General features: G+C 44.0%; 1 protein-coding gene across 1 annotated transcript in view; it reads left to right on the forward strand.

The window, feature by feature from the left end:
* Nucleotides 1-6,437, forward strand: part of EPB41L5 (erythrocyte membrane protein band 4.1 like 5) — a 141,084-nt gene extending 134,647 nt beyond the window's left edge. Inside the window, exons 23-25 of the mRNA XM_008059330.1 lie at nt 1,785-1,826; nt 2,490-2,620; nt 6,188-6,437. Of these exons, the coding sequence (XP_008057521.1) occupies nt 1,785-1,826; nt 2,490-2,620; nt 6,188-6,254 (240 nt within the window). The 3' untranslated portion in view covers nt 6,255-6,437. The remainder of the gene's footprint in view (nt 1-1,784; nt 1,827-2,489; nt 2,621-6,187) is intronic.
* The last annotated feature ends 3,696 nt before the right edge of the window (nt 6,438-10,133 follow it).

A 10,133-nucleotide genomic window follows, 5' to 3' on the forward strand; every position in this document is an offset into this window, starting at 1 on the left:
CAAAAGGGGGGGGAGGGAGTGTGAGAGAAAGTAAGAGAGGGAGAGAGGGAGAGCTAACAAGGGAGTGGTGGGGACAGAGAGAAAAAGCAAGAGAGAGAGAGAGAGAGAGAGAGAGAGAAAAGGCGAGAGAGTGACGGGACAGAGAGAGGGAATAAGAGAGAGAGAGAGCTATGCAGGGAGAAAGGTATATTTATGAACCTTGCAGGGGCAGGCCAGTGCCGTGTCTGAGTCTTATTGGAGGAGACTATGAGATAGCATTTCTATAGGGAGATAATGTTTGTACATGAGTTTAAGTTTCGCGCGCACACGGAGGGGCAGGAATTTACGGCCTTTGTTGTCTTTGGGAGGCAGAGCCTTCTTGGGGATGCCCTTCTGACTGTGGTCTGCACCTTTCAGTATTTGCATACTCGTATGACCTACACACATCCTCCTATATACTTTAAATGCTGTGTAAGTAGTTGTTACACTGTATTGCCTAGGGAATAATGACAAGGAAAAAAGTCTGTATGTGTTCAGTAAGACAACAGCCATCCATTTTTTTCCCCCAAATACTTTTGATCCACGGTTGATGAATCCACAGATACAGAATCCATGGATATGGAGGGCCAACTATACTGTGGCAACAGTACAAGTAAGAAACAGTTCCTTCCCTCCAAGAATTTAAGTCTAGTTGGGGGTAACAGATATATAACTGACTAATTTAGTGCTTTATGAGCAATATGACAAGAATTGTTAGAGAAATTAGATGTCGTCCTGAGGGCTTGAAAATACAGATCGTTAACTCTCAAATTTGGGAATATCCAGAATCACTGGAGGGTGTATTAAAATATAGATTGCTGAACCCCCGCCTTCAAGTTTTTAATTTTAGTGTGTCTTGGGTGGAACCTGAAAAGTTGTATTTCTAACATGTTCCCAGGTGATGCAGATGTGGTCTGGAAACCGTCCTTTGGGAACTACCAGCTTAGATCCATAAACAAGTCTGGAAAATTCTGTCAGACCATTTTTCGTTTACTGTTTTACCATTCTCTCCCTCTCTCCTGATGTTAATGTTCATTTAAAAATATTAGTGAGAAAGTCATACTTTGTATTTTAATTCTTTTGGTGGTTATCTAACATATTAAGACGCGGCCTTATATTAATTTTTTTCTTGTGAGTATCTAAGGCAACCAGTGCATGGAGTAGTCAGTTACCATAAAAATGGTGGGCTTCACTAGATGTAATTCTACACATGGAGGCAAGATCTAGGAAGCTAAACATTTAAAAAGAATGTAACAAAGGCCTTGTGAATTAGAAGGAGCAACATGGGTGTTTTTATTGCTGCTTTCTTTGTGCATACGCGATAATTAGAGAATGACCTGTGTATAAACAGATTTTTTTTCTGTGTACTTTCTTTGTGCTATTCATTTGGATTAGTCACAATCCTTTGTTCAGAGTGCTACCAAGAAGGCTATGATTACTTGTAATTAACTGAAATTTCAGAAAATAAAATGTTAAACTAAATGCTGAGTGTGGAGTAGGGAGAAGTCTCATTAAGTGAGCAGCAATAGCATTCTCGAATAGTAAATCTTTAGATTAGGGGATTCTCAAAATTTGAATTTCTTAAGTGGTGAGGTATACCATCTTGTTGTAACGTAGAAAAGGGTCTTAGATTTAGAAGTTCGTGTCAACTGAAGGAGGACCATTGCCTGCCTGCAATGCATTTTATAACAGAAGAATTATGAGTATGATTATGACAATAAATAAGTCTTTTCTAGAAGTAAATACATATATAAAATTTATTTTAGATGTCTTCAGCATCCATGATCACACCCCGGTGGATTGTCCCAGTAAGTTCATGATATTTATGACTTTTCTTCTGGGTTACCCTCTCAGGATAAGGCCTAAAGGATCACCAGGTTCTTGTTTTTTCTTGCAAACATGGTGGTTATTATCAAAGCTCTGTTAACCAAACCTAGTGGCTTCAAACTAGTAGCTTAACCTTTCTGTTTGTAAAAGTTTAGGGGTGCTGACAAAAAGCAAAAATAAAAATCTGATGTGAAGGATGGTTAAGAAAACAAAAAGATGAAACAATGATGTTCATCAAAAACATCTTCCCAGCTGGACATGGTGGCTCACGCCTATAATCCCAGCACTTTGGGAGGCTGAGGTGAGAGGATTGCCTAAGCCCAGAGTTCGAGACCAGCCTGGGCAACTTGGTGAGACCTCATCTTTACAATAAATCAAAAAACCGGTCAGGCGTGGTGATGTGTGCCTGTAGTTCCAGATACTTGGAAGGCTGAGGTGGAAGGATCACCTGAGCCCAGCAGGTTGAGGCTGTGGTGGCTGTGAGCATGCCACTGCACTCCAGCCTGGGCAACAGAGTGGAACTCCGACTTAAAAAAAAGCTTCCCTACTGCCATGGTCATTAGTGAAGCTTGATCTGGAGCTCAAGTTCTGACTGGGTAGGTGTTGTCTCCTTTGTTCTCAGATGTGTTGTGTGTCTTCCACAGCAGAATGGTGCCATATCTAATGGACTTGCAGGATATGAAACGCTTTTGGCAGGGAAGGAGGGGCACGGGAATCAAGACGGAATCTCACTGATCTCTCCCCCAGCACCATTCTTGGTAGATGCTGTGACCAGGTGAGGAAATGATTTCTCAATTGCAATTCTTAGGTATCTATTAGGAAAAAATAATAATACAATTTGCTATATTTAAAGCAGCAATGTCAATTCTTTAATTGAACTTAGACAAATCTTTTTATTATTTGGTGTAGTGATTTTTTCTTGTCATTAACAATTTTTAATAAATTATGAAATAAGCCATATTAGCGTTTCTTTACGAAGCCTTTATTGGACAAAGATGGTAACAGGCTTATCTTTAAATTTCTACATTAAAAATGGGTTTGTAGCGTTTCCTTTCATGCTTTGCTACTATGATTGTGCCTGCTGTGATAGTGGTGACTGGCAGTGCCCGTCAATACAGGTGGAGAGGCTCAGGGTAAAGGGGTGGTAGAGCTGGCTATGCCAGCTTACGCCTGTGGTCCAGCTACATGGCGGCAGAGGGGGAGGACTGCTTGAAACCAGGAGTTTGAGGCCAGTGGGAGCAATGTAGCAAGACATCCCAAAAAAATAAATAAATAAAATAAAAAATAAAAACGAGGTAGGAGATTCCTGATGGAAGGCCCTAAGGTGGCTTTCACTGAAACCATTTAGGAGCTCATTTCAATGTATCGCTCGCCACAAACAGAAACTGGGCTCAAAAGAGCTTTGGTTCAGCATCTAGTTCTTTCACTTTGACTGGTAGGACCATAAGTGCACCTGTTTTGAAACAGATTTGTAATTGCCTTCACTCTCACCTCAGACCTTTTTTCTGATTTTATCTGCCATTTCTCCTGTCGTCCTGGTATTGAGAATGTGGGTCAGCTGAAGCACATGCTTTTCTCATTAGTTTAGTTTAGGCATTGTTCTCTTATCTCCACAGTCCTAAAATCATACCGTTGTTCACTCATTAAACACTTATTGAGTGTTTGTGACATACCAAGCATTGATTGTATTTGGCACTGAACATAGCAGTGAATAAGACAGACAGGGACCTGCCTTTGGAAAGCTTACATCTAAGTCAAATAGCACTTTAGGCCAGGTGTGGTGACTCATGCGTGTAATCCCAGCACTTTGGGAGACCCAGGCAGGAGGATGACTTGAGTTAAGGGATTCGAGAGCAGCCTAGGCAACATAGCAAGACGTCGTCTCTGAAAAATGAAAAAGTTAGTTGGACATGATGGTGTATGCCTGTAGTCCTAGCTGCTTGGGAGACTGAGGTAGAACCCAGAAGATTGAGGCTGCAGTGAGCCTTGATTGTGCCATTGCACTCCAGCCTCACAGAGTGAGACCCTGACTCAAAAAGAAGAAATCAGTGGAACAATAGAATCCAGAAGCAAACTCATATGAAAAAGGTGGTGGTGCAATGCTTTGAGGTAAGAATAGTTTTTTAGTAAAATACCTGGACAAGTTAATTGTCCATGTGGGAAAAAAATTAATCTTGACCCAACTTCATACCATTTGCAAAATCCATTCTGGAGGGATTGCAGATCTAAGTGTGAAATGTCAAATAATAAAGCTTTTAGAAGAAAATATAAGCAAATATCCTTGTGACTTTAGAAGGCATATTTTTTATTTTTATTTTTATTTTATTTTATTTTTTTGAGTTGGAGTCTCACTCTGTCACCCAGACTGGAGTGCAGTGGCCGCTCCTGGCTCCCGGCCACCGCAGCCTCAACCTGCTGGGCTCCGGCGATCCTTCCACCTCAGCCTTCCGAGTAGCTGGAACTACAGGCGTGCGCTACCACACCTGGCTAATTTTTTGTTTTATTATAGAGATGAAGTCTCAACCAAGTTGCCCAGGGAGGTCTCAAACCTGCGGGCTCAGGCAATCCACTCACCTCGGCCTCCCAAAGCACAGGATTACAGGCTGAGACACCGAGCCCAGCCAAATGCATATTTTTTAAACAGCATAAAATGAAGCTTTAGCCTTATAGGGGAAAATTGATAATTTGGATTATATAAAAAAATTCACTCATTGAAAGATAACTTCAAAAGCATGGAAGGAGAAGCCACAGAATGGGAGAAAACATTTGTGCTTCCTCCCACCCCCGTCTCCATCCTTTTCTGTATGACAAAGAGTATACTCATCCAGAACTACATAAAGAGCTCTTCCAAATCAGTAAGATAAAAACAGCACAACAGAAAAATGGGCACAAGACTTGAATAGGCAGTTCACAAGAAGATTTCCAAATGACCAGTAAGCATTCAAGATGTTACATACCTTGACTAGTCATTGTGAAACACAAATTCAAACCACCATGTGATAATATTCCATACCACCAAAATGGCTAAAATGAAAAAATCACATAGTACCAAGTATTAGTGAAGATATGGGGCAACTGGAACTCCAAATTGGAATAACCACATTGGATATAGTTTGGTAATATCTGCTAAAGCTGTACATATGCAGTGATGCAGTGATTCTATTTATACATACACAATGGAAATATGAATATATGATCATGTACAAAAATGTTTGTAGTGGCTGTATTCATGGTCCAATCTGAAAACCTCCAAATGCCCGTTGACAGTTAAGTAGTTACTAGAATACAGCAGTGAAAATTAATAACGGCAATATAGCAATATAATCACACAAACATTGTTGTATTAGCTATCTGTTTCTGTGTACCAGATTACCACAGATTTATAAAGCAGCTTAAAACAACACACATTTATCATCTCATGTTCTGTGGGTCAGGAGTTTGGCCACGGCTGAGGTGAGTCCTCTGCTTCAGGGTCTCTCTCAGGCTGCCATCAGGTATAGGCCAGGGCCAAGTTACCCTCTGAAGGCTCGATCAGAGAAGGGTCATCACCCAGGGCTGTTGGCAGGATCCAGGTTCTGCTGAGACTCATGGGCCTTCATGCAGCATCCATGACTTTTCATTTTTCACAGAGCTCTAACAAGTCGAATAAGTGGTGGAGGGACACAGCCACAGCCGCTTGGGACTGAGCAAAGAGGCACAAAACAGCCTGCTCCCTTTGATATCTCCTGAGCGTTTGGCTCTTGTGCTCAGCACGGTACAGTTCTTTTTTTTCCTTCAGTCAAGGTCTGTCACACAGGCTGGCGTGCAGGAGTGCGATCATGCCTCACCACGGCTCACCTAAGCTCAAGCACCTGCTCAGCCTCCTGAGTATCTGGTACAACAGACCTGTGCCCCCACGCCTGGCTAAGCTTTAAATTTTTTTTGTAGAGACGAGGTCTCGCTAGGTTGCTTAGACTGGTCTCCAGTTTCTGGACTCAAGCAGCTCTCCTGCCTCGGCCTTCTAAAATGCTGAGATTACAGGTGTGAGCCACCACACCCAACCAGTCCTGTTCTTGATAGTCATGCTAACCCCAACTCAATAAGGAACAATCAAATGTGTGTTTGGCATATTTTTTTCAAGGAAGTAGGGAAAATTGTGCTGTCTTTACATTTTACTTCAGAATGAAATAAGCAGTATTTATCTAGAAAATCCTCTTCTGTGGAATACCTCATTGCTGGGTTATGTGTTGCTTCATAGCCATTTAGGTCTGTTCTCAACATGCTCCAGTAGTGGAGTAATGAATGTCCTCCCACTACCCCCATTCTAATGGTTCCATTGAACCCGCTCATTCTTCTTTTTCAGCTCTGCTCCCACTTTGGTGGAAGAAGCCGTCTTGAAGCAGAAGTGTTTACTGACAACTGAGCTCTAAGGGCCTGTAACTGGAATGCCCAGCACTCTTCAGCAGTCCGTCCTGGTATCCATGTCAGCTGGAATATGTTGGATTCAGTGTGTTCTTTACTTGTGGGCAAAAAAAAAAAAGCTGTACCTAGATTTGACTTCAACTCTGTGAAAAAAATAACTGTATTTTCCGTCCAACTGGAAGAGCTTACTCACACTGCGTATGAGGGTGTCTGATCTTTATCTTTCTATAATTTTATTGAGGTTGCAAATTCCTGAAACAAGGGAATTGCTCTCCCTGCAGTTTTCTTCAACCTCTGGGCTCCACCTAGCGGTTCTAATTATTCCTAGTGACGTCATAGCAAGGCCCTCTGGCCGTCAGCAGCCTTTTGAGTGCTGTTTCCCTTTTCGGAATTGGGAATGCCTGTCAGAGAAAATGCACTTTTCCATGCATTACTTGGAAGCCAGGAATTTAGGAAATTAATGTGGACACTGTGTAGGCGGGTTTAGGACCAGCTTTTTTATCGTTGTTCTAACACTAAGGGGAAGCCTAGAGTAGAGAGGGTTTGCAACCACCTCCCTTTTGACTTCGTATGTGACTGGCTATCTGACTGTTTCAAGTTCACATTAATATAAGCCTTGAGGAGAATCACAGGGAAGTCAGGTGCCCGTCGCCTTTGTCTTCAGCCTGCCCTCGCGCAGGAAGCGCTCACGCGCAGCGCCCACCTGTGCTGTAGCTTCAGTGTCGAGAGCTGGGGTGCTGTTCCCTAGACCTGGAGCATCCACCTCAGACATGGTGTGAAGGCCCAGCTGCACCCCACATCCGTACTCATGGGACGTAGGCTTCATTTCCTTCCAGTGCGAGCTCCGTAGAGCGAGAGCTTGCAAACTGGAAAAAAATGGAACACGACGGGAATACCAGGACAGAAATAGGGACAAGGATTTTGCTTTATGAAAGTATCTGTCTATAGCTCTGATACCCAGAAATAGCACTATGTAGCTTTAAAACTTTAGAGTGAATAAGGTAAACCTCAATTGCCACGGCAAATGGAACTCAAACCCATAGTGCTGAAGTAGTCGACTCCTTGTCAGCGAGGACTGGAGTTAAGCCACACCTCCTGAAATTTGTTTTTTAGTTTTCTGCCCTGCGATGTGCATATGATTGAGCATTACTTTGTTCTGCTCAGCATAAAAAAATCCAGTTGTGTGATCTTTAAAATTTCCTGGTTTGGATGATCTTGGGCTCTCTGTAGCAGAATCATGTGCTCAGGCAGACACACATTAGTGCTTGACTGGAAAGCTCAGGAATTTTAATCTCACACTATTTCCCAGGGATCTATAGAGATTGGAAACCACTTTTGCACAACAGGCTTTTGCTGAAGCCAAGAAAGCTGACACTTCTTGCTGGCTACCTCCCCTAAGCCGTTACTCTAACCGTATGAATTTAATTGGTGGCCCTCTGCCAGTTCTTAATTCTGGAACACATTTTCTCAAAGCTGTGGCACCTAGAACCAAGAGCTTGACCCAGGACATGTTGGACTGGGGCATCACATTTTCAGTGTCTTCACAGCCCTTGATGTCCTTTAAGGTTACATTTGTACTGCTAACCACAGAGCAGCTGAGGCATCGTGGCTTGGTGGACCCACATTTTCCATGCAGTTTAGGAGATAACACCATCCTTGTTTTACACTTTCTAAAATTTAGGAAGTCAGTAGTTGGAAATATTCTATAACCTCTGTGTCTTCAGGTGTCTGTATTCTTGACAGACTATTGACAGAGACTTTGTTAAAATTCATTTGACTCTAAAGCCAAAAGAAAATCTTGTCTATTGTCCTGACATGAAGCGGTAAGCATGGAAGTCAATAACTTGTATGCTGAATTCGCCTTGACAGATCAGATACCTGTCAAATACAGTTTCCTGTCATATCAACTGCTGGTGGCACGCCCAGAGCTGCCGTAACAGCTCTTCCTGTTCTGCTCCCCTGAGAACCGTGTGGTGGGGAGAGGCAGGGCTGACGGGTCTGTGAGTGTGGCCGGCAGGGCAGGGGAGATGCTGCCTCCTGACAAGAGAAGCGCATGTGTGAGCCTGTCGCGGACACTGTAGAGAGTTTGGAGATGGTACTGGGCGAGAAGGCAAGCCAATGACTGAATTGGGGCTGAAGTGGGAGGAGGGCAGTGAGGGGTGCTCCAGGCTTTCCTGAGGGTTGCCCTGTGTGCTTCCCCGGAGCGCTGGGCACTGCTGCCTCCCTGGGGAGTGGACAGGAGAGGGACCTCAAATCAGTCCACGTGGTAGCCCTGGTGGGGGAAGGGAAAGTTGACGTGCTGATTTAAAATAACTGTGGCGGCTTCAGTTATCTGCCCTAGACTCTGCCTCAGAACTTGTAAAGGTATCAGTGAGCTCTTACTTCTGCCGATGGCATCACCACTTGACACACAGTAGGGGCTCATGGCCATTTCATTCCTCCTCTTCAGGAGACACTGCAGAACAGAGGAATGATTAAGTTCTTTGTATGCTTAACATTTCCTGGATGTTTTTATATATTTTTAGGAATTTTAAAAATATTTCTTATGATCTACTAAGGTTTGTCTCTAGCTTTATTTGCTCTTGCACAGTCACATCTGTCCTGCAGACACATAAGGATGAAAGCCCTAAGTTGTTCCTTGGTTCTAGACTGCTTGTCCTCTTCTGCTTCTCACTTCTGGTTAAAACTTGAACTTCTGTCATCTCTTAGCTAAGCCCTAAAGTGAAAGTTCTACTGTTCCCACAGAAGTCTTAATAGCAAATTATTTGGCATCACTTTTTTTTTTTTGAGTTGGAGTCTCACTCTGTCACCCAGACTAGAGTGCAGTCACCACAGCCTTGACCTGCTGGGCTCCAGTGATCCTCCCGCCTCAGCCTTCTATGGCGTGCGCACTACCACGCCTGGCTAATTTTTGAGTTACTGTAGAGACGATGTCTCACCAAGTTGACCCGGGCTGGTCTCGAGCCCGCAGGCTCAGGCAGTCCACTGGCTTCAGCCTTCCAGAGTGCTGGGATTACAGGCTGAGCCACCGAGCCTGGCAGCCATCACTTATATGGAGAAAAATCTTTTCTATTTTTCTATGTAAGAAGCTTGAGAAGCAGAGTTCTTGTCTTCTTATTGAGCAGAGTCAGCCATCTTGTTCTGTAAAGGACCAGAGACAGCAGATGCTTCACCACTCAGCTCTGCTGGCTGGTGCAAAAGCAGTGCAGGCTGCAGTGCACGAGCAAGCAGGGCCGTGCTCTGGGAAAGCTTCCTCCAGAGCAGCTGCTGACCCCTGACTTGCAGACTAGTGGAGCGGCAGCTCGAGATGGGAGGAAGGCAGGTACTCAGGTAGGTTCTGCAGTGTTTTCTGCCACCCGGAGGCACCCGGCACTTCTGGACGTGGCGTTCCGCGCGCGGGCAGCTGCCGGACTCGATGTACCCGTGGGCCTCTGAGCTCTGAGAGTCTTGGTGTGCCCCCCAATTTGGCACTGATCTCGCCCTTGACCATTTAGTTGCTCAGAAACTTGGATTATTCTGCAGCCTGAAGAATGGACATTTCTGCATTGTTTGTCTTTGTCTTCCTCTCAAAAATTTAAACACTCTGATTCTTGAGTGACCAGAAGAAAGTTGGAAACTTTTCTTTGTAGTAGCCCGCAGGATGGGGAAGTTTGTTTGAATTGCAGAAATTTGCCCTGAGCTGAACTCCGCGGTGTTAACGCTCTGGTGGAGCTATGATTCTTACCCAGGTGTAAAAGATCGGACTGTCAGCCCCCATTTTATCACCTTGCTTGAGACAACAGCTCAGTCACTTCTCAGGATTTCTCTTTATCACAGAGGTTTTTGTGTGTGTGTTTTTTTTTTTTTTTGAGTTGGAGTCTCACTCTGTCGCCCAGACTGGAGTGCAG

The sequence above is a fragment of the Carlito syrichta genome, unplaced genomic scaffold, assembly GCF_000164805.1.
Source record: "Carlito syrichta isolate Samal-C Ts95f unplaced genomic scaffold, Tarsius_syrichta-2.0.1 Scaffold303994, whole genome shotgun sequence".
Taxonomy (NCBI): domain Eukaryota; kingdom Metazoa; phylum Chordata; class Mammalia; order Primates; family Tarsiidae; genus Carlito; species Carlito syrichta.